Source organism: Sciurus carolinensis, chromosome 18, assembly GCF_902686445.1.
Source record: "Sciurus carolinensis chromosome 18, mSciCar1.2, whole genome shotgun sequence".
In the NCBI taxonomy this organism is placed as follows: Eukaryota; Metazoa; Chordata; class Mammalia; order Rodentia; family Sciuridae; genus Sciurus; species Sciurus carolinensis.
This window is the reverse complement of record NC_062230.1, coordinates 21,440,687-21,465,051: the sequence shown is the minus strand read 5'-3', so window position 1 is coordinate 21,465,051 and position 24,365 is coordinate 21,440,687. Positions and strand designations below refer to the sequence as shown.

At 60.7% G+C, this 24,365-nt stretch overlaps 2 protein-coding genes across 5 annotated transcripts in view; both read left to right on the top strand.

Annotated features, from left to right (window-relative positions):
* Il4r (interleukin 4 receptor) overlaps nucleotides 1–15,367 on the top strand; it is a 36,851-nt gene extending 21,484 nt beyond the window's left edge. For all 4 annotated transcript variants that reach the window (XM_047533197.1, XM_047533195.1, XM_047533194.1 and 1 more), the window contains exons 4-10: nucleotides 574–725; nucleotides 2,889–3,040; nucleotides 8,001–8,157; nucleotides 9,322–9,421; nucleotides 10,784–10,862; nucleotides 12,255–12,304; nucleotides 12,993–15,367. In XM_047533197.1, coding sequence (XP_047389153.1) covers nucleotides 574–725; nucleotides 2,889–3,040; nucleotides 8,001–8,157; nucleotides 9,322–9,421; nucleotides 10,784–10,862; nucleotides 12,255–12,304; nucleotides 12,993–14,520 — 2,218 coding nt within the window. In that variant the 3' untranslated portion in view covers nucleotides 14,521–15,367. The remainder of the gene's footprint in view (nucleotides 1–573; nucleotides 726–2,888; nucleotides 3,041–8,000; nucleotides 8,158–9,321; nucleotides 9,422–10,783; nucleotides 10,863–12,254; nucleotides 12,305–12,992) is intronic.
* On the top strand, nucleotides 14,949–18,512 carry LOC124969937 (uncharacterized). The gene is made up of 4 exons (XM_047532944.1): nucleotides 14,949–15,038; nucleotides 15,097–15,218; nucleotides 15,352–15,522; nucleotides 15,594–18,512. The coding sequence occupies exons 1-4, from the start codon at nucleotides 14,949–14,951 to the stop codon at nucleotides 16,405–16,407; spliced, it is 1,197 nt and encodes a 398-aa protein (XP_047388900.1). The 3' UTR covers nucleotides 16,408–18,512.
* Nucleotides 18,513–24,365: the final 5,853 nt, after the last annotated feature.

The following is a 24,365-nucleotide window of genomic DNA, read 5'->3' as shown; positions in this document are numbered from 1 at the left end:
CTGCCCTTGGGCTCTTGGTCTCAGGAGCCTTCTGTGCACTTAATATTAGCCAGGACCCAAGACTTACCTGGCCCGCTTGGGGGCTGCGTAAGCAGAGTTGAGTAGCTGCGACAGAGACTGTAGGGCCCTCAAGAATCGACACGCTTCCCATCTGGCCTTTTACAGAGCGAGGTCGCTGGGCCCCCAGGGCGGCCGTGTCCGGTGGCGCTGGGGGACTGTTCTCCTGCACCCGTGGGGAGCCTGCCAAGGCCCGGGCTACCCAGAGGCACGCTGGCATGTGGCCGCTGGCGCACACCATCACTACTCAATGCCACAGGCTCTCCCTTCGTCAGCGGTCAGGGATGCGCTCTGACAGCCTCGGCCAGCCGGGCAGGAGGAGCGTCCGTGGGGGGTGGGGGGGGCGGGAACCAGCAAGGAAGGCGACTCTGGTCCCCTGTCCCCACACACCCGGGCCTTTCTCAAGCCCCAGATCTGGACTTCCAGTCAGGGTGGGGTGGGCAGGAAACTGGAGCAGCACAGGCTCCCTGGAGTCCTGGGGCAGCGGCCAGCCTGACTCAGCCCGGGTGTCCGCAGAAACCACACGTGCATCCCCGAGAACAGTGCGGCCACGACGTGCCTGTGCTCCATGCTCACCGACCACATCGTCAAAGCCGACATCTACCAGTTGGACCTGTGGGCGGGGAGCCGGTGGCTCTGGCACGGCCTCTTCAAGCCCAGCGACCACGGTGAGGGCCCGGAGGGGAGGGTGCCGCTGCCGGCCGGGCGCGCGGGTACCAAGGTGGCCGAGATGATCCTGCGCTTCTCCGACCCTGGTGGGGTTCCTGCTCCTTCCTGGGCCTCAGTCCTCCCATCTTGGAAATGGGGTTGGGCTCAGACAGGCCCGTCCTGTTGAGCTCAGCTATTCCAACCCCCTGAATTTAAGTCCAGGAAGCCTTGCTGATACCAGGCACAGCCACCCGAGCACAAGCTCGCTGCAGACCACAAATTGAGCTGGGAGCAGCGCTTCCCCTCGCTCTAGATTGTTCATTTGCTGCTCGGTCTGATGCTCTTGACCACGGAAAGCCAATCTTATCCTGGCACCCAGAGTCCCCACAGCGATTTTTCCCATGAGTTTGCTCCTGCGTCATTTAAAACAGGAATTTAAAGCAGGAAGTTATTGCTGTGCAACCTGAGGCAAGTCACATTACCTCTCTGAGGCTCAGTTTCCAAAAAAAAGATTTATTATCCCCCTTTTGCAGTTGAATAAATTATAGTTCAGAGAAGGCAAACAACACTCCTTAGGTCACACAGCTTCTCAGCAGCAGAGATAGTACTCAAGGCTAGATCTCACAAAGGACTTGATCTTTTCCATCAGTGATTCTTAGTTTTTTTTTTTTTTTTAATTAATTCACAATTTAAAAGCTTATTTTTTCTGATCTGTAGGTTTCTTAATCACATACTTTATTTTTTCTTGGTGCATTATAATTATACATAATAGTGGCATCCATTACCCATTAGTGCTTCTTGAAGTCCTGCTTACCACAGCTGGTGGCCCACGGCTTAGTGGGATTAACTCATGAATGAACTTTAATGGAAATTTTAGAACCCAGGCTGTACATACGAGCCAGGTATAGCGCCCCTTGGTGTTTTTCCTAAAGAATTAAAGTCCGCATACTACGGAGACACACCCACGTTTATAGCAGCAGAGTTCACAAGAGCCAAACCGTGGCACCAGCCAAGGCATCCACAGTGGGTGAGGCATAATGAACCCGTGGAGTGGATCCACAGTGGGGCTTCATTCAGTCATAAAGAAACTTGAGATCATGGAATTGCCAGGAAAATAGATGGAATTTGAGAGCATTGAGGGAAAGAAGCCAAACTCAGAAAGTCAAGGTTGTGTGCTTCCTCTAGAGAGGAAAAAGGAAAAGAAAGATGGGGGATCTCGTGGTGATAGAGGGGTGATCAGTAGAGTAGAGGAAATGATGGTGGGAGGGAGGCAGAGAGGGGGAGGGGAGGTGCTGGGGAAGACATTGGCCAGATTATGCTGCCATATTGTGTTTATGTAGGAATGCATAGCAACGAATCTCACCTTGATGTACTACTGTAACGCACCAATAAAAATAGGAAAAGAAACAAATGAAAAGAAAAAAAAAGAAAGAAATTGGGGGTGTGGCTCAGGGTAGTGTGAGACCCTGGTTCATCCTTGGAACCCCCAAATAATCATTGTCATGAGAATAATAATGAGAATTTTATTTTTATTTTTTATTTTGGGGGGTTACTGGGGATTGAATTCAGGGGCAGCCAACCACTGAGCCACATCCCCAGCCCTATTTTGTATTTTATTTAGAGACAGGGTCTCACTGAGTTGTCTAGGGCCTCACCATTGTGGAGGCTGACTTTGAACTCTCCATCCTCCTGCCTCAGCCTCCCGAGCCACTGGGATCACAGGCGTGTGCCACTGCACCTGGCATAATGAGAATTTTTAGATTCGATTGTTGGTCTTAATGCCTATTCTGTGCCTGTGATCTCATGGATGGAATTACTCAAGAGGAGACTGTTTTCAAACAGGCGACTTAGAATGAAGTACTCAGTAAATCCTAGTACCGTTCACGGAGGTGGCCGCACGGTGCAGAGTCAGAGTGGAAAAGCCGCCCGGGTCCCTGCGGCTCACACGTTTGCCTTCTCTGTGAAAAGGTGGTTAATGATCCCTAAAGAGCCGTAGAGGGTTAGCAACGTTGTCGCTGCTCTTACGATGACCTTTCTCCGTTCTGGCTCTCAGTCTGCGAGGTACCCTGTCATCTAGCAGCAGAGATGCAGCCGCCGAAAGCTCTCATTGGCCGGCGGCCGGGCGGGGGCGGGGCCTCGCATCCCGGGACACGCCCCTCATGCAGGTACCGCTTCTCCCGCAGTGAAACCCAGGGCGCCGGAGAACCTCACGGTTCACACCAGTGACCACGGCTGGAGGCTGCTGACGTGGAGCAACCCGTACCCTCCGGACAGCTACCTGCACACGGAGCTCACCTACCTGGTCAACATTTCAAGTGAAGACGACCCCACGGATGTAAGTGAGCTCGCTGTGGGGCTGTTGCAATCCCTTGGGACCCCTCGGGGCTACAGAGACGCGGGCTCAGGAGCTGGGAGCTTGGGAGGTGGCCCTGGGACTGAACAGCAACCCGGGACCTGGAGACCCAGCTCTGCCCTGGGCAAGTCCCTCCCCTTCCTGGGCCCTGAAGGGGCAGAGAAGGGACCTTATTGCTGCTCTGTGCCCCTCAGCTGTCACAGAAGGGCCACATCTGTGTTTCCCAGTAGCAGGGGGATGCAGGAGACTGCAGGGGCTCATTGGCCACACTCGTCAAGTCCCTAAGCGAGATAGTCACTCCATGACCATGGCTCATGTCATGGGGAGGAAGGAGTCTCAGCGGGGCTGGGTTTTTTGTTTTTTTTTTGTTTTTTTTTTTTTTGTTTTTTTTTTTTTATCAGTTTCCCTTTTACCAAAAAGAAGAGGCTGCAGGCTTAGAATCTGTCCCGAGAGGACAAACTCAGCCAGGGTCAGTGCCCTTACTGGGCCCTCGTGTGCTGCTTGTGGTGCGTGATCCTGGCTCAGGTCCCCGTAGTGGAGAAGGAGTTCCTTTAACAACACACGTAGCTCACTGAGAGCGCACCTGTCTGGCTTGTACAGGCCCCGTGACTTGATCCCTAGCCCTGCAAAACACAAGGTAAAATAAATGAAACAATACAGGAATTATCTCTTTAAAAGGGACAGTTGAAATATAGGAAACTGGCAAAAAAATCAAAGCAGGAAACCATCAAACAAATCAAAGCCGTGCACAGTGGGTGGTTTGTCTCCTCTACTCTAGTTCCAGATGGGGGGTCATTTCCTGCCACCACCCCCCAGCCACCTTCCTCACATTCCTGCTGGAGGGACATCTGGACAGGGTGGCCCTGCATCTCACAGAGCTGGGTCTATGATCTGCTCTGCCTCTTGCCAGCTGTGCAGGCCTGGGCACATTGCATACCCTCTTGGTGCCTCGGTTTCCTCATCTGTAACGTGGGGCTGACAAGAGAACCAGAGCAAGGGTGAGATGCCAAGGAGCCCCCTGCCTGGCACACAGTGTGTCAACCTTAAGGCCGCCCTCCCGTTGTCCTGGGTGCCCCAGGTCTGGACGGCCCAGCTGCTTTATAATTTGATGTCAGGTTTCTCCAGGGTTGTTCTACAGCATGCCTGCATCCAGGGTCCCAGGCTGGCTGGTCTTGGCAGGCAGGGAGCAGGCACCCGCCATCCTCGGCCCACAGGCTGGCTCCAGTCACTGGCTCGCTCCTCTTTCTGGCCAAGTCAGGGTGGTAGCTGGGGTTGATTTCTCCCTCTCAGGTCTGGGCACTTGGCACTGGGCCAGGATGGGGGAAGGAGCAGGAGGACAGCTGGCCACATAGGCAGGGCTCAGAGAGCGGGGGATGCGCAGATGCTGTAGAGTGGACAGATAGGGTTTTGTCAGTGAAGTCTCCTCCCATGCCCTGGACCTGTACGAGGTGTACTGAGAGTCCAGGGAATGCGCTGGACGGGCTGCTGGGCAGGGAGGTTTGACCTATGGAATACAAAGAAAGGCTCTGTATTGGCTTATTTAAAGCTACCTTCAGGCATAGCTGGATCCAGGTTCCAGGAGGCTGTCCATTTCTTGACCCCTCTGTATTCTGTGTTGACTTCGTCTTCGGGCAGGCTCTTCCATTGTGTAGTGACAAATAACACCCGCCAGCAGTCCCAAGGCCTGTTTCCCAAAGCCACAGTGGGAAAAGGGCTTCTGGGTTGCCCGCCCCCAGCAGAGCCAGTAAAATCCTAGGGATGATGTTCACTGGCCCGGCTTGAATCACGTACAGCCTCTGAACCAATCAGAGGGAGCGAGAGGAGGGAGGTGCCGGCGGAGTGCTCTGATTGGCCAGGGCGGGAAAGCCAAGTCCAGCCGCTCCTGTTGGCGGGGCAGAAGCTGCCGAGACTCTCCATCCCCATCCCTCTTCCTCCAGTCGCTTGCCACAGCTGGTCACGTGCTCCCCTCTAACCAATCACAGGCCATCGACTGGGATTGCTACCACTGGTTTATGGGAGAGGATGAACCCTGGAGCTGGGGACAGTTGACCTTCCCTGATCAGTGGGTGCCTAACCCCACAGACAGGTGTCCAGCTGTGTCTACTCCTCCAGCTGCGGCTCAGAGTAGGTGGGATAAATTCCGAGATGCTAGAAATTTGCGCTGGAATTTGGGGGAGCTGCTCAGTCCCCTGGATGATTTCCAGCCAAGGCTGGATAACGGAGAGGGAATCGGGGCCTGGGCGCTGGAAGATGCATCAGAGTTGTCTGAGAAGGAAGGAGACGCGCAGGCCAGGCAGAGGGAACGGCAGAGTTAGGAAATCAGGGCGTCTGTGGGATCAGGGGCTGCAGAGCGGGTGGGGTGTCGGAATATGCAGTGAACCAGCAGATTAGGCCTCGAGTCTGTTTAGAGCTGAGCAGGGGTTGCATCTGTTCTGTGCCCACCACGTGGCCTGCGCCCTGTGGGTGGGAAGGTGGAGCCCTCGCTCCATTTTCCAGATGAGGAAACCGAGGCTGGGTGCAGGGTTAGCACCTCCCCTGGGGTCCTGCCGCAGGCAGGCCAGGGCAGAGCGGGGATGTGGACCCGCGAGCCCGGCTGTTTCTTCTGCCCTGGATGCCTCTCTCTGCCACGTCCCCTGACCACCTGAACATTTAGTTCAAAAATAAACAAACCGCAAGTAGTTCTTTGGAAGCTCTGCCGTCTGTTTAGTTTCTTGGTAAAACATTCCCAAGGAGCAGCACTGTTCCTTTCCAGGCCCTGGGATTCCTTTGGTGACATAACCTGGCGGCGGCTTCTTGCTGACTCATGCACAGAAAGGCCGAGAAGGGCAGAAAGGAGAGCGCATCCTCCCCTCCCCCGCTCGGCCCCGCCCCCCTCGCTCCCCCAGCACCCCCAGCACCCTCTGAGCCTGGCTCCTGTGAAATCCCACCTTGGCTCACTGGCCCCGCCACAGAGGCAGAGCCTGCAGGAGCTGGGGCAGCTTCCAGGACCCCAGCACGGAGGGAGGCCGGTCCCGCAGCGGGGCGAGTTTGGGCCGAGGGTTCGGCTGGCTCCCTTCAGAATAGATCGTGAACACAACTCTTATTTTGCTCTTCACTTTTGAAGCTTTTTTTTGTGTGGGGGGGGGGGTGATAAAAGTAATATTTACATAAAGTAAAAATTCACCCAGCATGAAGACTCGGAGTGGACACATGGGTCCCCTGTCCCCAGCTGCCTGGCCACTGTGCCTGGGCTGGGAGGGAGGGGAAGGCGAGGCTGGGCAGGCAGGAGGCTCGTAAGCTCTGCGTCCTCCTAGAAGGAGTTGATGCCGCCCGGGTGGATGTGTGCGTCTTCGCTCGTGTGCGTCTTACTCTTTTGATGCTGCATTACTGTATCCTCACCACGTTCGAAGGTTTCCCACATGAGGTCCCAAGTTTTCAATTCTGCAGATATTTTAATGGAATCGACACAGGTGCATTAGAGTAGGTTGTGATCCCAGGGATTTGGAGGCTGAGATAGGAGGATCGCAAGTTCAAGGCCAGCCTCAGCAACTTAACAAGACCCTGTCCCAAAATGAAAAATAAAAAGGGCTGGGGGTGTGGTTCAGTGATGGAGCACCCCTGGGTCCAATCTGCAGGAACACAAGTACATAAATAAGAATGATTGAAAATCAAAATCTAGAACTTACATAGCCTTCATCTATATTTTCGTCTGCCTGTGAAATACATATGTATTTTCAAATGCTCTAATTGTTCACCTGTTATTTGGGAAAAGTGTTTCTCAAAAGATCAAAACTCTAAAAAGGTAATGTTTATTCCAAGTTTGGTTTTGGTTTTGGGTTTTTCTGGTGGTGCTGGGGATCGGACCTGGGTATGGTCAGCAAGTGCTGTGCCACTGAGCTACATCCCAGCCCTCAGTCTAGGTTTCTCTATGTGCCCCACATCTGGGATGGTGATTTAATGGGCTGAGCGACACACATTCATGATGCTTATTTTTGTGGGGCAGGCGTAGGGCACGGCTCGGGGGGCTCTCTGCTTTAGGGCCTTGGCTGGGGCTGTGGTTTCAGCCGACGCTCGACTGGGGAAGGACGGCTTCCAAGCACCTGCGACATCAATGGCATCCAGCTCCTTGTGGGCCGTGGGCCAGAGAGGCCTGGTGTCCTGCTGGCCGTTGCTTGGAGGAACCCTGAGTTCCTGCCCTGGTGTCCTGTCCAAAGCCATCAAGGTGGAGAGAGTTCCTAGGTAGCTGGGCGTTACTGTCCTATGAAATGCTGTCACCTATGTGAGCCCTGACACATCCAGTCCCCTTTGCCAGATTCATGTCACGGGTCACGTGTGACAATGGCTTCCAGGTCCCCGGGGGGCATCTCAGGACCTGGCCGCCATGGTCCCTGGGTCTCCTCTCTGTTGAAAGAAAAGAACAGGCCCCTTGCTCCTCGGCAGTAGGGCCTGGGGTCACTTCCCAGCAGGGCTGGCCTGCCAGGGCCTTGGATTCCGGGCTGGGCCGTGGTGGGGGCCGCACCAACCTCCCCACGCTTCAGAAGCGTCCCTCGGCTTCCTGTCCCTGCCGAGTGCTCACCTCTGTCAGCCACAGAATCCCAGCAGCCCGGGAGTCGGCGCCTTTACTTTCAGCCCATTTTGCAGAAGAGGACACCGAGGTCCAGAGAGGCCGTGTCACTTGAGGTCACACAGTGATAATGGAGACCCTCACCCTTGTTGTACAGATGAGGAAGTGAAAAGTTAGCTTAATCAACTTGCCCAGTTAGTGGGATACGGTTAATCCACGGGGGGCCCTCGCCCCATCTCACCCTGCTGCCGCGGTGACTGCTGTGGAGGTGGCCAGCCACGCCCCAGTGGGGCCCACCCGGGCCCGTGGCTCTCCCGAGGTAGGATGGGCTCGGGTCAGCAGGGAAGCAGCAGTGCCCTCCGCCCTGGCCGACCCCTGACGTCCCCCTTCCTCCGCCAGTTTGTGGTCTACAACGTGACCTACCTGGAATCCTCCCTCCGCCTGGCGGCCAGCACCCTGAGGTCCGGGGTCTCCTACGAGGCGCGGGTGAGAGCGTGGACCCACAAGTACAGCGGCACCTGGAGCGAGTGGAGCCCCAGCACCCGGTGGCACAACTGTGAGTCTGGGGTCCCGGCAGCTGGAGTCTCCACCCCCCTTCTACTCTGCGGCCAGAGCCTTCCCCTGGCTGAACCTCTGGCGTGTCATATCACGGGATGCCTCTCACCTCATGAAACAGCACAAACAGTGCGTTAGTCAGGATGGGTGGGCCAAGCTGCAGGAACAAAGAGGCCCGGTTTCCGTAGCGTCACACCCCAGCAAGACCCTTCTACTCACATTTCAGACGAATGCAAAAGTTGCTGGTTGCCAGAGGCGAGCTCTGTAGGCAGCACTGGCTTCACATCTGTCCATCACAGGGCCACATCTGTCCATCACAGGGCCAGCCACACAGCTGGGACTTGGGAGGGTTGTGCTGAGTTGATTTGATCCTGCCATTGGTCTGGGGAAGGAAAGGGAAAGAGTCCTACAGAGCAATTAGACAAAGTGCTGGACACTCTTTAATTATTTCAGCAAATATTTACTGAGCTCCTGCGAAGTGGCCAGCCCCGTGCTGGAGGCTGGGGGTATCGTAAACACAGCAGGCAGAAAGTCCTGCTGGGAGGAGTAGATACTTTGGAGGTGGAGGCAAAAAGTAAACACAGAAATAAATCAGGGCGAGCCAGCTGACAGCGAGTCCTGGGAAGAAATAAAGCAAAGGAAGGTCGGGGGGAGACAGGGGCGGACAGGGAGGGCCGGGAGGTGGGCGTGGTGCTCACATGCCGACCAGGTTCTAGATTAGATGGCACCGTCCTCACAGCAGCCTGTGACTGTTACTGACCCGCTGCACACATGAGAACACCAGGACACAGAGAGGGTGAGGGACGTGTCCTGGGTCACTCAGCAGGGGCGTGACAGAGTCAGGCTTTGAACTCAGGCTTCCCAACTCCAGTTCGAGCACCCGACTCTACTTCCAGAGAGCAGCAAGTTCAAGGTCACCAGGTGGCACTGAGCTTTGGAGGAGCAGGGACAGTGAGGATTCGAGTGTGACCAGGATTCGAGTGTGATCCTGGGCTCAGTGTGCAGGAGGGGGAGTGGCCGGCGGTGAGGCAGGAGGGAATTTCAGCAGCCAGATCGTAAAGGGTCTCAGAGGAGGGTCTGGAGGCCTCGGTCCCCAGCTCTGGGAAGCGGAGCCGGGCTGTGCCCTGGCGTGACACAGGCTCACGGCTGTCCTTCCTACTTGCAGACTATAAGCTGCCCTTGGAGCATCACCTGGGGCTGGGCGTCAGCATCTCCTGCGTGGTCATTGTGGCCATCTGCCTGTCCTGCTACTTCAGCATCACCAAGTGAGTTCCAAGCTTCGGCACACAATGCCACCCAGCCAGCCAGCCCTGGCCCTTTCATTCAGCCATGTGTATTTACTGAGCAGCTACTAAGTACCGGCCCCTGAGCCCAGGCCTGGGAAAGAGGCCACCGTGTTCCTAACACCTGCGTCACCCCTACGCAGTGACACGGGCCCTGAAGGAAGTAGACCAGGTGAAGGGAGAGGTGCTCCTTGGAAGGAGCTGGACCTGCCCGGGGACAGGGAGGTGACTCGGGCAGCAGGGGAGGGGCCTTCCTTGGCCCCAGGGAGATGCAGTGGTCGCCTGCCCCCCATCACCCTGGCGCCTGGACTCTGGTCTGGGCACTGGGGCATATGGCGGGAGCCAGGACCCTGGGGGAGTTGGGGACTCAGGTTGGCAGCCTGGCCTGGGCGCTGGTGTCCAGGAGGGGCAGGCCGGCTCCCCTTTGCAGGGTGGGAGTAGGTCTGAGGGGGCCGTATCCCTGCGGGAGGCCCGGCCTCGCCCGGGGGCTGGGAGGAGGGAGGAGGCGCCTTGGTTCCGGGGAGGCCTCGCCCGCCGGATCTCGGTCCCCCGAGATGGAGCTAGCAGGCCGTCCCCACCATCGATTCCAGGACGCTAGGTGTGCGGGACGCGCAGGTCCCCCTCCGTGTCTCCACGCTGATGCCTCCGCGTGGCCCCGGGCTGGCATCCCTGTGGCCCCTCTCTCTCCCGGTCCCCACCCGCTGTCCCCCTCCAGCCCCTGGGCAGTTCTCTGAAGGCACCGGGCGTGTTTTCCGGCTGAGCCTTTACACGCTCGCGCCCCACGGTCCCCAGGGCTCCCCTCCCCGTTCCTGCCACCCCTCAGTGGTCCTTACTGGTGTCACTTAGCTGCAGGGATGAATGTCGCGCCCTCGTCCCCCCCCCCCCCGTGGCCCTCTCAGCGGGCGGCTCTGCTGGAGCGGCCTGTGTCCCTCGTTCCTGGCTCAGTGAGGGTACACAGGAGGTGCTCCATAAACACCTGGCTCAAACCAGGAGCCGTCCCAGGACCTCCCCTCCCGGCGACGGTGCCCCGGGCTCCAGGCAGATGCAGGAAGCGGGAGACGCTGTGCTTCCTGGGGCCCCCCAGCTCCTCGGGCAGGAGACCCAGGATCCTCTCTCTGCAGCTCGAGTGGATCCGACTCTTCGGGCCTCCTTCCCACTGGGGACACTCGGGGCACCTGATGGCTGGGGTGGGCCCGCCACACCTGCCCGCTGTCACTCGCTGCTTTGGCCTCGTCCCCTGGTCTGGAGAATGGGTTAGCAGCAGGATCCGCTCCGGGCCCAGGAGGATCCCAGGAGCTGTCCGCACGGCGGAGGCCTCACACTCCTTTCCCTTGTGCCTTTCAGGATCAAGAAAGAGTGGTGGGACCAGGTCCCCAACCCCGCCCACAGTCCCCTCATGGCCATCGTCATCCAGGACTCTCAGGTAGCCGAGGGCGGGTGCTTGGACCCTGTGTGGCTGGGAAGCAGGTTCCAGTCGTCTGGGCAGCTAAGGAAATTCCTGAGCTTCGGGAAAGGCCAGGGAACGGCTCAGCAGGCCGGCCGCAGGGCAGGAAGATGGGGCAGGTCGCCAGAGACCAAGACTTCCTGTCCCCTCCCGTGGCTTCCGTGGCCACTGTTCCAGTCCGGGTGGCCCCTCTGGGGTTGGTCTCTTAGCTTGGGTCATTTCTGTATCACTGCCCAGGCCAGTGCCTGTACCAGAGCAGGAGGTGCAAGCAGGAGAGAGCAGAGCCTGGCGCGGTGGCGCACCTGTAATCCAGCCACTCGGGAGGCTGAGGCAGGAGGATCACAAGTTGGAGGCCAGCCTCAGCAACTTAGTGAGACCCTGTCTCAAAATAAAATAAAAAATAAAAAGGGCTGGGGATGTGGCTCTGTGGTTCAGCACCCCTGGGTGCAATCCCTGGTACCAAAAAAAAAAAAAAGGGAACAGAAAGTGGCAGACTTTCTGTGTCTTCCTCTGAAGACCAGGAAGCAGCCCAAAGCATGGGCACATCTCAGTTCTCACTGACCTGAGCGGCCCCGCCCAGCAGGGCAGGCGAGGGCAGCTTCCCTGGTGGGGGCTCTGGCTGAGCACCGTCGGGTCGCAGGCCCTGTCTAGACTCTCGGGGACCCTAGTGGACTCTGGAGCCCAGGGGTGCTGGCTTGGCTCCTGGCCCTGCCGCTCACCTGCGGTGCGGATCGAGCAGGTTGCTGGTCGGCAGCCTCAGGCTCGCGTGGGCCGTGACGTGTCCGCGTGTCGGGCTGACGCTGGCACACACGAGGCGCACGTCACCAATGGCACCGCGTATCGGGCAGCTGCTGCTGCATAACAAATCGCCCCCAGTCCAGAGGTCACAATGGCCACCATTGAGGCAGCTCCTGCCTCTGCAGGTTGGCAGTTGGGGCTGGACTGGCCTCATCTGGGGGGCCAGTGGCTGGTGACTGTCACCTGGGGAGACACGTGCCACTCCCCCGCCAACAGAGTGGCCCATTCTCCGGGGGGACGTCACAGGCCTCCGGAGGCCTACGCCTGGAGCTGGCCGAGTCCCTCCCTCTGCACCCTGGTGGTCGGGGCAAGTCCCACAGGCAGGCTGGACTCAGGGAGGGGTGGCTGCCGAGCCCTGTGGCCATTTCTGCCATGGGCCATGGTGACCATTGTCATCAGGACAATCTCACGGACCCCAGGAAACTCCTGAGAGAGCTCAGGTGACCCTCGTGTCCACTGCCCCTCAGCCCGCACGGCCTCCAGCCCCGCCCTCAGCAGACACCGCGTGGGCCCGAGGGTCGCGCAGGCGCTCTGGAAGGCCCCGGCGCCGTCTCAGGTCTGTCTCTGTCGTAGGTGTCGCTGTGGGAGCGGCGGACCAGAGCCCAGGAGCCCGCCAAGTGCCCGTACGTATCTGACCTTGGGCGGCCTGCGTGGGCTGGAAGGCGTCCGATCCGGGGCCGCGGCAGGGCACGTGCCGACCACACCTGCTTTCTCTTCCCGACCTGGAGGGTGGGGCGGAGGGGCGTCTGGGTCGTGGGCTGCGTGCTCGCTGAGACCCCCGGGTGTCACAGGCAGGTCAGGCGTGATGGGACGCCCGGCCAGACGCTTGGCGGCCGGGGCGCGTGGCAGAGGTGACCCACCTCACTGTTGCTTCTTTGCAAATCGTCACTGTCTTGAGCCTTCAAATACGCCACGCCACTCTGTCCTCCTTAGCTGTCCCCGCGGGGCCTGCTGGACCTGCCCGGGATCCAGTAACTAAAGGGCTGGACCCGGCTCCAGCCCAGGGACCCACGTCCGTTGTCATTGGCGTGGCTTGGGCTTCTAGATGTCACCGTCCCAGATAAGAATGTCTCCTCGTGCAGTAGACAAGCCTGTGGTAGGAACCGGGCCTCGGCCTGGGCTCCAGAGATCCCAGAGCAAGACAGACCGGCCCTCGGGGACTCCCCAGCCCAGCCGTGACGCCAGCCTCGCTGGGTTCCTGGCCTTGCCACACATGGAGACCGGGAGAGGATATTCCAGCGGGGCTCCGGAGGATGAATAGGAGTTCGCCAGGTGGCCACGCCGACCCCTGACCTGCCCGTTCTTTTGCAGACACTGGAAGACGTGCCTGGCCAAGCTCCTGCCCTGTGTGCTGGAGCACAGCGTGAAGAGAGGCGAGGAGCCCGCCAAGGCTGCGGGAGGCGGGCCTCTGCAGGGCCCTGGGAGGCCAGCCTGGTGCCCCGTGGAGGTCAGCAAGATGGTCCTCCGGCCGGAGAGCATCCGCGTGGCGCGGTGTGTGGAGCTGTTTGAGGTCCCCGTGGAGAGCGAGGCGGCGGTGGAGGAGGATAAAGCCCACTGCGCGCCTCCCGCGGGCAGCGGGGGCTTCCAGGAGGGCCGCGAGGGCATCATGGCCAGGCTGACCGAGAACCTGTTTCTGGACCTTCTGGGAGCTGAGGACGGCGGCTCCCACCAGCAGGGCCTGGGGGACTGGCGCCTTCTCCCGCCTTCAGGAGGTGGGAGCCACCCGGCGTCCTGGGCCTGGCTCCCCGTGGGGCCCGAGGGGGCAGCGTCGGAAGACAAGGAGCCGCCCCTCCACCCAGAGCCAGCTCCTCTGGCCAGCACCGCGCAGGGCCTGGCGGGCCCCGGCTGCTCCGAGGGGCCGCTGACCATCGCGGACAACCCCGCCTACCGCAGCCTCGGCAGCCTCCAGAGCCAGCCTCCAGGTGCCGGAGGGCTGGACCCGGACCCACGGCTGGATGGCCGCCTGGACCCCCAGGGGCCCTGTGTCCCCCAGGCTTCAGAGCCTCCCGCCCAGCTCCAGCCCGAGCCAGAAACCTGGGAGCAGATCCTCCGGCAGAGCGTCCTCCAGCACGGGGCGGCCTCCGTCCCCGCCGCCGCCCCCGCCAGCGGCTACCGGGAGTTCTCGCCGGCGGCCCAGCAGGGCGGCGCCCGGGACGGCGGGGTGGCCGGGTACAAGGCCTTCTCCAGCCTGCTGGCCGCCAGCGCCCTCTGCACAGGGACAGCAGGACTTGGGGCTGGCGGTGGGGACGGGGGCTACAAGCCCTTCCAGAGCCTCATTTCCGGCCTCCCAGGGGACCCGGCCCCACCTCCCGGGCCCCTGTTCACCTTTGGGCTGGACGCGGAGCCACCCCGCAGCCCCCCAGACTCAGTCCTCCCGAGCACCCCCTCGGGGCACCTCGGTCTCCAGCCGGCGGTCAAGGGAGAGGACGGGCGGAAGCCCCCGCTGCCCCCACAGCAGGACACGGACGCCCTCAGGGATGACCTGGGCAGCGGCATTGTCTACTCGGCCCTCACCTGCCACCTGTGTGGCCACCTGAGGCAGCGTCACAGCCAGGAGCGGGGTGGCCAGGCCCAGGCGGTGGTCAGCCCCTGCTGCGGCTGCCATTGTGGAGACAGGTCCTCACCCCCGGGGAGCCCCGGGGGGGCCTGGAACCCCGGGCCAGGTGGGCTTCCCCTGGAGGCCAGCCTTGCTCCTGCAGCCCGGGGACCCCCGGGTGCCTCGGACGAGAGCAAGTCCTCCCTGTCCTTCCAGCCTCCACGCCCAGCCTCCTGCAGTGCGCAGAGCCCGGGCCAGGCCCCCAGAGTGCTGGGGCTGGTCTCCACGGGGCCCTCACCCTGAGGCGTCCCGGGCACCTGCCCTCCTGACGCCGAGGCCTGCGGGTGGCCCTGGCCTGCCCAGCCTGGGAGGCCGCCCGGCCGGCACACTTCCCAGAGCCTCGGAGAGCTGGGCGCGTGAAGGTCTGAAGGTGGCCCCCGGGGGCTGCTGAGGCCGGACACTCCCCGAGCTGGGCAGGCTCCCCACCTGCAGGGACGGGAGGCTCTGGACAGCTGTCCCCGCAGCCCTGGCAGGGTCGGTGAGGCCCTAGGTGCTGGGCTTCTGGACCAGTGCCCACTGGTCCCCAGCGTCCCCAGCAGCAGGCCCGCTCCGGCCGGCCCAAGCCCATCTTGTCCACCAACCCTCTGCTGCCCGGGTCACTGAACTGGAAGCCGAGCCCGGAGCCAGCACCACCGTGGGAACGGCTTGGGAGGCCTGGGAATGGGCGGGAAATGGGGCTTTGGGCGGGCGGTCACCAGCCCCTGGACGCCCCTGCTTGGGTGGACGTGGAGGCCGAGTCCTGCTGTAGCAGCTGCGTCAGGGCAAGCAGCACCAGGCAGGCCAGGGGACGCTGTCACCTGGGGTGACCTTTGCCACCAGCCGCCGCGCACAGCAGTGAGCCGGGCCGGGCAGCATGCGGAAGGACAAGCCGGGCTGCCCAGCAACTGGCCCCCGGCCACAGAGACACCTGAGGGCTGGCGCCCAGATCTGCCCCGCGACCGGTGGACACAGGACAGAGGCCCCGTGCACGCGGGCGGGGCAGGGCTGATCTGCGCCCTTCTCCAAGGCCGCCTGCCCCCTGCGCTGCTGGCTGGACACCTGGCCACAGGACTGGGCGGGTCTGTGTAAATAAAGCCATTCGCCTCCCTGGGCTGCGCATCCACCAACCCCGCGGGCGCCACCGAACTCAGCCGCAGGCGCCGACCCCGGCCGACCCCGCGCAGGGAGTGGGCTTAAGAACGAGCCCCGAAACCACGCACCCCGCAAACCCAGCACACTGGCCGTCACTGCGGAGGGAGGGCCCTGGTCACTGTGGAGGGAGGACCATCTGTCACTGTGGAGGGAGGACCATCTGTCACTGTGGAGGGAGGGCCCTGGTCACTGTGGAGGGAGGACCATCTGTCACTGTGGAGGGAGGGCCCTGGTCACTGTGGAGGGAGGACCATCTGTCACTGTGGAGGGAGGGCCCTGGTCACTGTGGAGGGAGGACCATCTGTCACTGTGGAGGGAGGACCATCTGTCACTGTGGAGGGAGGGCCCTGGTCACTGTGGAGGGAGGACCATCTGTCACTGTGGAGGGAGGACCATCTGTCACTGTGGAGGGAGGGCCCTGGTCACTGTGGAGGGAGGACCATCTGTCACTGTGGAGGGAGGACCATCTGTCACTGTGGAGGGAGGGCACTGGTCACTGTGGAGGGAGGGCCCTGGTCACTGTGGAGGGAGGACCATCTGTCACTGTGGAGGGAGGACCATCTGTCACTGTGGAGGGAGGGCCCTGGTCACTGTGGAGGGAGGGCCCTGGTCACTGTGGAGGGAGGACCATCTGTCACTGTGGAGGGAGGACCATCTGTCACTGTGGAGGGAGGACCCTGGTCACTGTGGAGAGAGGGCCCTGGTCACTGGAGGGAGGGCCCTGGTCACTGGAGGGAGGGCCCTGGTCACTTGGAGGGAGGGCCCTGGTCACTGGAGGGAGGGCCCTGGTCACTGGAGGGAGGGCCCTGGTCACTTGGAGGGAGGGCCCTGGTCACTGGAGGGAGGGCCCTGGTCACTGGAGGGAGGGCCCTGGTCACTTGGAGGGAGGGCCCTGGTCACTGGAGAGCTTTTTCCAGGCACCGATTCCCCACAGTGCCCGTTGCTCAGAGCAGGCAGGGAACTCAGACAGCGTTGGCCACACTGAGGTGCCCATGGTAGATGGCACGGCTGGTGGGTACGCTTTGCCAAGGCCACAGAGAGGGTTCCTGGTGGCCTGTGGCTGGATCTCCATTTCCCAGCACCCCGTAGGTGATCTTCGCTCAACGTCCCAAGGGCACCGTGTGTGGGGGTGGGTCCCAGGGAGAGGGGCAGGGAAGCTTAAGCTATGTTGCAAACGCCAGCAGGGGCTGCTAAGAAAGCAAACGGAGCCCGAGTCAGAGCTGCTGGTGCTCAGGAAGGCTGTAGAGGAGCCTCAGGGGCCAGAAGAAGCCAGGATGCACTGGGGGAAGAACACGCTGGGCAGAGGGTCGAGCATGTGCAAAGGCCCTGCGGCGCATGAAACTTGGGACATTCTTGGTACAGAGAGATGAGCTGTGGAGAGGTGAGCCAGGGACTATGGTCAGGGCGCAATGGGGCCAGAGTGAGGAGTTCGCATTTTTGCATAAATGCACATGAGCCCTACGCGCTGAGAAACCTGGTCCAATAGAAAGCAGTCTCCTGTCCATTTCCCCAGTCCCAGAACAAACTGAAGGCACCCCAGAAACTGGAGCCAATGAGAGGAAACAGAACTACCCCAAGTGTTCCTCCAATAAGGCTCCTTCCACCTGCAGGAGCAGAGAACTCAGGTTCCTCCCGACGGCACTGACCGGGATGGTCAAGATCCTCATGTCTAAGGTTCCACCCCGGGGCAGAGAGTCCCACCAGGAGTGAGCTGACCCACGTCAGGGGCCGCTGGAGGGCCTTCCAGATGTCCCTGATACAGGACCTCCTTAAACTCTCCTGAAAACCCGGGCCCGCCCTCCCCGCACTCTCTGAGAGTCAAGGAAGCCCAGGGGCCTTGGGCGGGACCCGGCTACTCTGGGGTTCTCTGCAGCCCTTACCCCACCTGAGCCCTAGCGTTCCCATTTGTGAGGCAGAACCTGCACCAGAGGGTCGTCTCCATGGGCACCAGCTCTGTCTCCTGGGTCCCCAGCCAGGCTGCACGGGTGATGAGGACCAGAGGGGAGGATGGCTCAGAAATCAGGGCTTCCCGGTCCTGGCCGCTGCTCTGGCTCCTCCAGGCCACCCTGGCGGGCCTCCACCGGCTCCCGTTGACACAGGCTCCCCGGCCTGTGCCTCCCCTGGCCCCCATGACTCCCTGGCTCCTGCCTACCCCTGTGTGGGTGCTCCCTGGCCGTAGCCTGGTGGCTGGGGCCTTCTGCACGTACTTGCGACCAAGCTCTGCCTGAGAGGCGACTGTTAAAGCAAAGCAAGCCAACAAACAAAGAGCTCAGATCAGCCGAACACCCATCATTCCAGCAGCTCGGGAGGCTGAGGCAGGAGGATCGCAGCTCAAAGCCAGCCTCAGCAATGGCGAGGCCCTAAGCAACTCAGTGAGACCCTGTCTCTAAATAAAACATAAAACCGGGCTGGGGGTGTGGCTCAGTGGTTGAGGGCCCCTGAGTCCAATTCCTGAACCCCCCCACCACCACCAAAAAAAAAAAGCTCAGATCAGGTTCAAAATGTCATTTCAAATGTGCAGGAAGGGAGTCTGAAAAGAGAGAGAAGAGAGGAGGCTCTTGGGAAGGGATTTCCGAGTCACGTGAGCATCTGCAGCAGCTCCTTCCAGCGGAACTTCTGGCTAGCATGGAAATAACCCATCCATTTCTGTTCCAAGGACACAATGCCACACATTTGTAAGGCAGAAAGAGAGGGGGTTTGTTTGGGCCCACAGTTCAGGGCGCTATGCCGGGCCAGGGCCTCCTTGCTGGCAGAGTCCCCAGGTGGTTCGGAGTATGGGGTGGTGACAGACAGGAAGCACTTGGTCCTCTGACCTCCACCCCATGGCCTTATCCAGTCCTGACCTCCTCCCAAAGCCCATCCCCCTCCCTCTCACCAGAGATTGGGGACAGAGGGACCCGCCTTATGTAAGCCCAGCAGAAAGATGTCACCGCGTGTTCTGCGGGATGGCCTCTGGCGCTGGCTACTGAGCTGATTCTTACTTAATCCCGATCGGTTAGCATTTATCTCTGCTGTGAATTATTTATTAACATTAAAACTTTATTCCTACCCAACATGTATTCCTTCGCCTCGGCCTCGCGGGGAGAAGGGAAGATCTGGAAAGGAAGGAGAAAAGAGGCAGCGCAGGCTGCACCTCCGGGAGCCTGGGTGGGGCGCCAGAGCTGGGGTCTCACGGCTCAACCCAGGCCGCCCGGACCCCGCTGCGCAGGAGGCAGGAGGGCAGCACAGGAGCGGCCTGGGAACGGCTTGTCCCCCTGGAAGGACCCAGCGGACGCTGGGAGGCTCCCCCGGTGCCACACCCGTCCCCCTGTTGGAAAGCGGGGGTCCCAGCACCGGACTTGCTCCTGGCCTGCAGGCGGCTTGCCTGTCTGTCAGCGGAGGGCCGGCGCCAGCCTTCAATCCAGGGAAAGACCTACGGGCCTCCGAGCGCAGACGGGCCACCGGAAAGCCCGCGCCCCCGCCCCTGGCACCGGGGGCTCCTGGCCCCGTGGGCGGCCGAGCCCGGGCTTGTTTGTGAAGCGACCCTCCCGTGACATCCTGTTCAGAAACCCTCGGGCGCTGTTTTCCCACGGAGGTTATTCATTAAAAACCAAAAAGGAAAGAAAAAGAAAGAAAGAAAAAGCCCCAGCGAGTTTCCGAGCCCCCGCTGCAGGGGCGGCATGACCTCATTGGACGCCCTCAGGGCCCCAGTCCCCGCGTGGGACTTGCCGGTGATGTAAGGCTGCCACCCGCACTTGGCTCCCTACCGCCCGGCACACCAGGCACCATCTCCTCCCCTGTGTACGCCCAGAGCGCGGCTGTGCCTCCCGCGGCCTCGGGCAGGGCTGTGTGACAAAGTGCAAGGTGCTTAACCTCTCTGGGCTTCGGTTTCCTCCCAGATAAAAGAGGCAGCCCCCGGCAGGGCGTGGGGAGCACGTGACAGAGTGCGACCCCAGGCCGCGCGCAGGGGCTCTTGATTAACTAGCCCCGGTGGCGGCAGCAGGTCACCCGCTCTTCACTTGATCTCTCCGCTTCCACCGGTACAACTTGGCCCCTTGGTTCCTGCTGCCCCCTGGCGGCCCAAGCTGGCCACAGCGCCTGCCCTCCTCTCGGCGGCTCCACGTCCTGCCGGGAAAACAAGGGGGCGCCCAGAAAACTCGCCACGGAGACCCGGCCCTCCTGGTCCCACCCTCCCCGCTCCTCACTTGTCCCATTACCCCTCCAGCCCCTCCCAGGAGAGCTCCAAGGACCAGCTGTGTGGCACCGGGCCAGTGCGGAACCTCTCTGTGCTTGCTTCATGTCTAAAACGGGGAAAAAATAATAGCATCTCTATGAAGGCGGGTGGTGGGAACTGCACACGCTGGTGCAGGCGGGCCCTCGGGAGCAGGCTGCGCGGGCGGAGGGTTCAAAGTGTCGCTGAGGCCGTCCTGGATTGCATGGGGGCCAGGGGGCGACTGGAGGTGGGGGTACAAATCACCCGAAAAGAAACGGTAGAGTTCTTGAATTAACGTTACTGTCCTATAAAAAAGGACAGAATGACATAAATCCAAGAGAAAAAAGTGTCCCAATGCCATCGTCCCGTCAACCTGTGCTCAGGTCCATCCACGCCTCTTCTGTGTGTCGCCTGTATGCAGTTGGTGCTGTTTATTTGCTTGTTTGAGTACCAGAGATTGAACCCAGGGGCCCTTAACCACTGAGCCACATCCCAGCCCTTTTTATGTACGCATGTATTATTTGGGTCTGCACAAGCCTTGCTAATTGCTGAGGCTGGCCTCCAACTCGTGATCCTCCTGCCTCAGCCTCCCAAACCGCTGGGATGACAGGCGTGGGCCACCAGCACCTGGCGCCTATTTGCCGTTTGGGACCGTGCATTTCTCAGTCACCCCTCAGTATCCTTGGGGGTCTGGCTCCAGGGCCCCCCATGGACACCAGAACCCACAGATGCTCAAGTTCCTTATATGAAAGGGCTCGGGGTGTCCCATGGGGCACACGCTCCTGTCACTGTGGATCCTCTCCAGATCACTAAGGACAGCTGGGAACAATGACGAGTGGCGTCCGCACACGTTCTGTACAGACGCAGCTTCTCAGATCTTTCTCCGTTGTCGGTGGACACAGGCCTTTATTTTGATTCATTTCCATGTGGAGGACGGACCGTGCCTGCCACATGCCGGCCGGGCCCTACACGGAGCCCCGGCCCCGACCAGAGGCGATTCTTCACAAATAGGTGGCCCCGCGTGCAGAGGCCAGCACCCCTGCAGCCGCCACACTGTCCCTCCGCCCCCTTCCCTCCTCCCTGGAGGCCCGAGGAGCTGAGGTCCAGCAGGTCCCCACACGGAGGAGACACAGAGGTTTGCAGAGACAGGAACGCTGACCCGACCCCAAGGTGACCTCAGACTCAGCCACAGACGACGCTCTGATCCTGGCCACAGTCCCACTCTTGTCCCCAGCCCCTGTCCTCTGACGCCAGCGAGACTGGTTTCTGACCCAAACTCTTGACCTGTTCATGACCCCAGCCACATGCTGGTCCCCGAGCCTGGCTGCAGACAAGCCGCTGACCCCAGCCATAGATGGACTTCTGATTCTGGCCGCTCTGACCCCTACTCCTGTATTCCGACACCTGTTCCAGCAGGACTCCACCCAGGAACTGCCATTTCCTGAATTCCTGCTGGCAAATTCAGGACGGCTGATCTATCTGTCCTCCCTCTCTGCCAGGGGACCACAGGGCAAGCTCACAGTTCTCCTTTCTAATCAGAGCAGCATGAGAAGGACCCTTTGCCACTTTTCTTCTGCTTTGTGTGTGATGCCTGGTGCTCCGGCAGCCATCTTGTGATCATGAGAGGACATGCTTGGGGATGAAAGATTTTCTGAAGACAGCAGGGGGGAAGAAAAGGGCCTGTGTCCTTGGACACACCAGAGAACCATCAAAGCAGCCTGTGGATTCTTAAATAAACCGTAAGCATGCTTTAAAAAAAAAAAAAATAACCACCATGGCGTGGCAGCTATAACAGTTGCAGAAGGTAGAGCCACGGGCGTACAAAGACGTTGGAGTCCGATGCCCAGACCGGGAATGTGCTGTGCTGCCGAGAGTTGCAGGCGGAATCAGCTCCTCGCCTGGCCTTGAGATGGGCAGCAGGCTCCCTGGACCATCCAGACGGGGAGAAAGAGGGGTGCAGGGGAATCAGTCAGAGAGAAACCTGAAGATACTGCGCTGCCGGCCTTGAAGGCGGAGGCAGAGGCCACGAGCCACTGAGGGATCGGGTGGCCACTAGGTGCGGAAGGCCACGGGTGGACTTTCCCTAGGGTGCCCGGAAGGGTCATGACCCTGGAGACAGGTGCCAAGGTCTGACCTCAGAAGTGAGACCCTGGTTCTGTGCCGAGCCGGTGGGCACACAGCCAGGGTCTGAGCCCGGCTCCCACCCCGCCCAGCGCCCCCACGACGGGCGGTCCTCTGCAGGGCCACCGAACACCCCCTCCAGAGGACACGCGGGGTCCCTGCCCTGTCCCCAGATCCACCGGCACCCGTGGACCCTGGGTCAGGGAGCTGTGGGCAGAGCCGGTCCTCGGCCACGTCCCGTACAGTCCCAGGTGGCCGTGCTCACAGGACCACCCTGGAATGTGAGGCTGGGAAGCCCCCCCCCCCAAAATCCTTAATAATTCTGTCGTCAAAGTCGCAGGCAGGCGAGCACAGAGGGCTGCGGCCTCACCCGCCGGCTGCCCCCAGCCCTCCAGGCCCCGCCCACGACCTCCCGCCCCCTCGTGCTGCTGCCTCTGCAGGGCCCGGTGTGTCGCCCCCTCGTGGCACCCTGGGGTGGAGCCAGGTGACTGCCGTCCGCCCGCCCGGCGCATCTGCCAGACAAGACAGGCTTTCCTTTTGGGGTGTTGAACCCAGGGTGCTTCACCACTGGGCCGCATCCCCACCCTTCCCACATTTCATTCTGAGACAGGGTCTTGATGAAATAGGTCTAAGTGCTTAGGGCCTCACTGAGTTGCTGAGGCTGGCCTCAAACTTGCCATCCTCCTGCCTCAGCCTCCGGAGCTGCTGAGATTCCAGGCGTGCACCCTCACGCCCCGGCAAGACCAGCTTCTTGCCTACCCAGATCCTGGTACCAAGAGTGGCCATCCTGAATTCTTGACCCTTTCCTAACAAGAAGGCCTGCGCGTCATCCTGAAACGCACCCCCAGGTGAGGCGACTGTTCCTGCTGTGGGCCGCTCGCTCCTCCTCTCCGAAGCCTGGGCCTCCTCCCCACCCCGACCCACCCTGGAGCACCATGGCTCCCCTGGTTCCAAGCTTCCCTCCAGTGGCCTCTTCAGTCCCCTGCAGGTCTGCGCCAGTCCTGGGCAGGCCCAGGCCACCCCCTCCTCCCCTTCCTCTGCCCCTCCCCCTCCCCCACCTCTTCTTCCCCCCTCCCCCTCCCCCTCCCCTCTCCCTGGTGCAGCCCAGGCGCTGCCTTCTCTCTCTCTCTCTCCTTCTCCACTTGCAGGAGGGCACCTGCTCCTCCCCTCTCCGCACAGACTGGCCGACCCGGCCTTGAACCTGCCTCACTGAAGCCGGCGGGGCCAGGGCGGTTTAAATCCCTCCTCTTCCTGCAGCACCCTGCGTCCTCTCGGAACTGCCCCTCTTGGTCCCGAGACTGGCTGCCTGCCTTGCTCTGCACCCTCCCCCGTGCCTCTTCTCCCCTCCCTCACCCCTCCCCCTCCCCCCTCCTCCCCTCCCCCCTCCTCCCGAAGTCGCTCCGTGGAGTTCACTACAGCCTTTGCTAAATATAGACAGGAGTTTCACGGGGCAGAGACTGTGTAGCCCAGGACCCAGCAGTCCCTGGCACATAGGATGTGCCAGACGCTGCTGGGCACACAGGCGCACGCCTGTAATCCCAGCGGCTCAGGAGGCTGAGGTAGGAGGATTGCAAATTTGAGGCCAGCCTCAGCAACTTAGTGAGACTGATTCAAAATCCAAAGGGCTGGGGTGGAGCTCAGGGCTGGGGCACCCTGGGTTCCATCCCCAGGACCAAGGAAGCATCTGTCGCATGGATGAACGAGTGAGTGAGTGCAAGGTGTGTTCTCTGTCACACGCCAGTCCTGCCCAGACCCCTCGCCTGAACTCCAGAGCCACGGGCCCAGCCACTGCCGGCAGATCTCAGTGACCCCCTCTTCCACCTGCACATGGGGCATGCCCTGCTGGTGCACAGCCCCGTCTGACGTGAGGTGTACATTACTAGCGCTTAGGCCTCATCACAGCAGGCTTCACTCCGGAAGGAAGGTGCCAGGTGAGCAGAGATTTCCGTTTGCCTCACCGCCGTGTTGTATTCCAGGGCCCAGAACGGGGCCTGATGCATAGTAGGTGCTCAGTAAATACTTCCCGCACCAATGAGCGGATCTCAGCCTGGACAAACCCCCGTCTCTGATTCAGGGTATCCAAAATAGCTCCTCGTCGTCTTCTGGGGACATCCTCCTTTTGGTTCCTGTCTTGATTGCTAAAGCTACAGAGCTGGCATCACCCAGGCTGAGTCCCTCCTTCCTCAGCCCGAGATCCTGGCGCCGTCTGTCTGTCCCTGTGAGCCCTCCCCGCCCCGGCGCCACACCATCTCCTATTTGCAGGCTGAGGCCACGCGTCTTTCTCAAACTCCACGGCAGGACCAGGTGGCCGCCGTGTCTCTCCACTGGGGACGCACCTCGGGTGTCCTCGGGTCCTGGAGATGGTAGACGGCAGTGGCATCCGTCCGGGAAACTGGTTCCCTTTTCGGTCTCTTTCTCTTCCTCTGCCCCCCGCAGGCTGCCAGCCACTCGCCAGAATCGAGATAACTGGGTTTTGGTTTCGTTGTTTGTTTTACAGTTCCCGTCTGGTTAGGGTAAAGGTGCCCCAGTTGTGACAGGGACAGTGTCTCTTTTGAAAAGAAAGTGAACCAAGATGAAGAAAGAGTTCAGTCTGTCATGATGGAGGGAAAACGTAAGTGCGGCCGAAAGAACTCAAATAACTCCG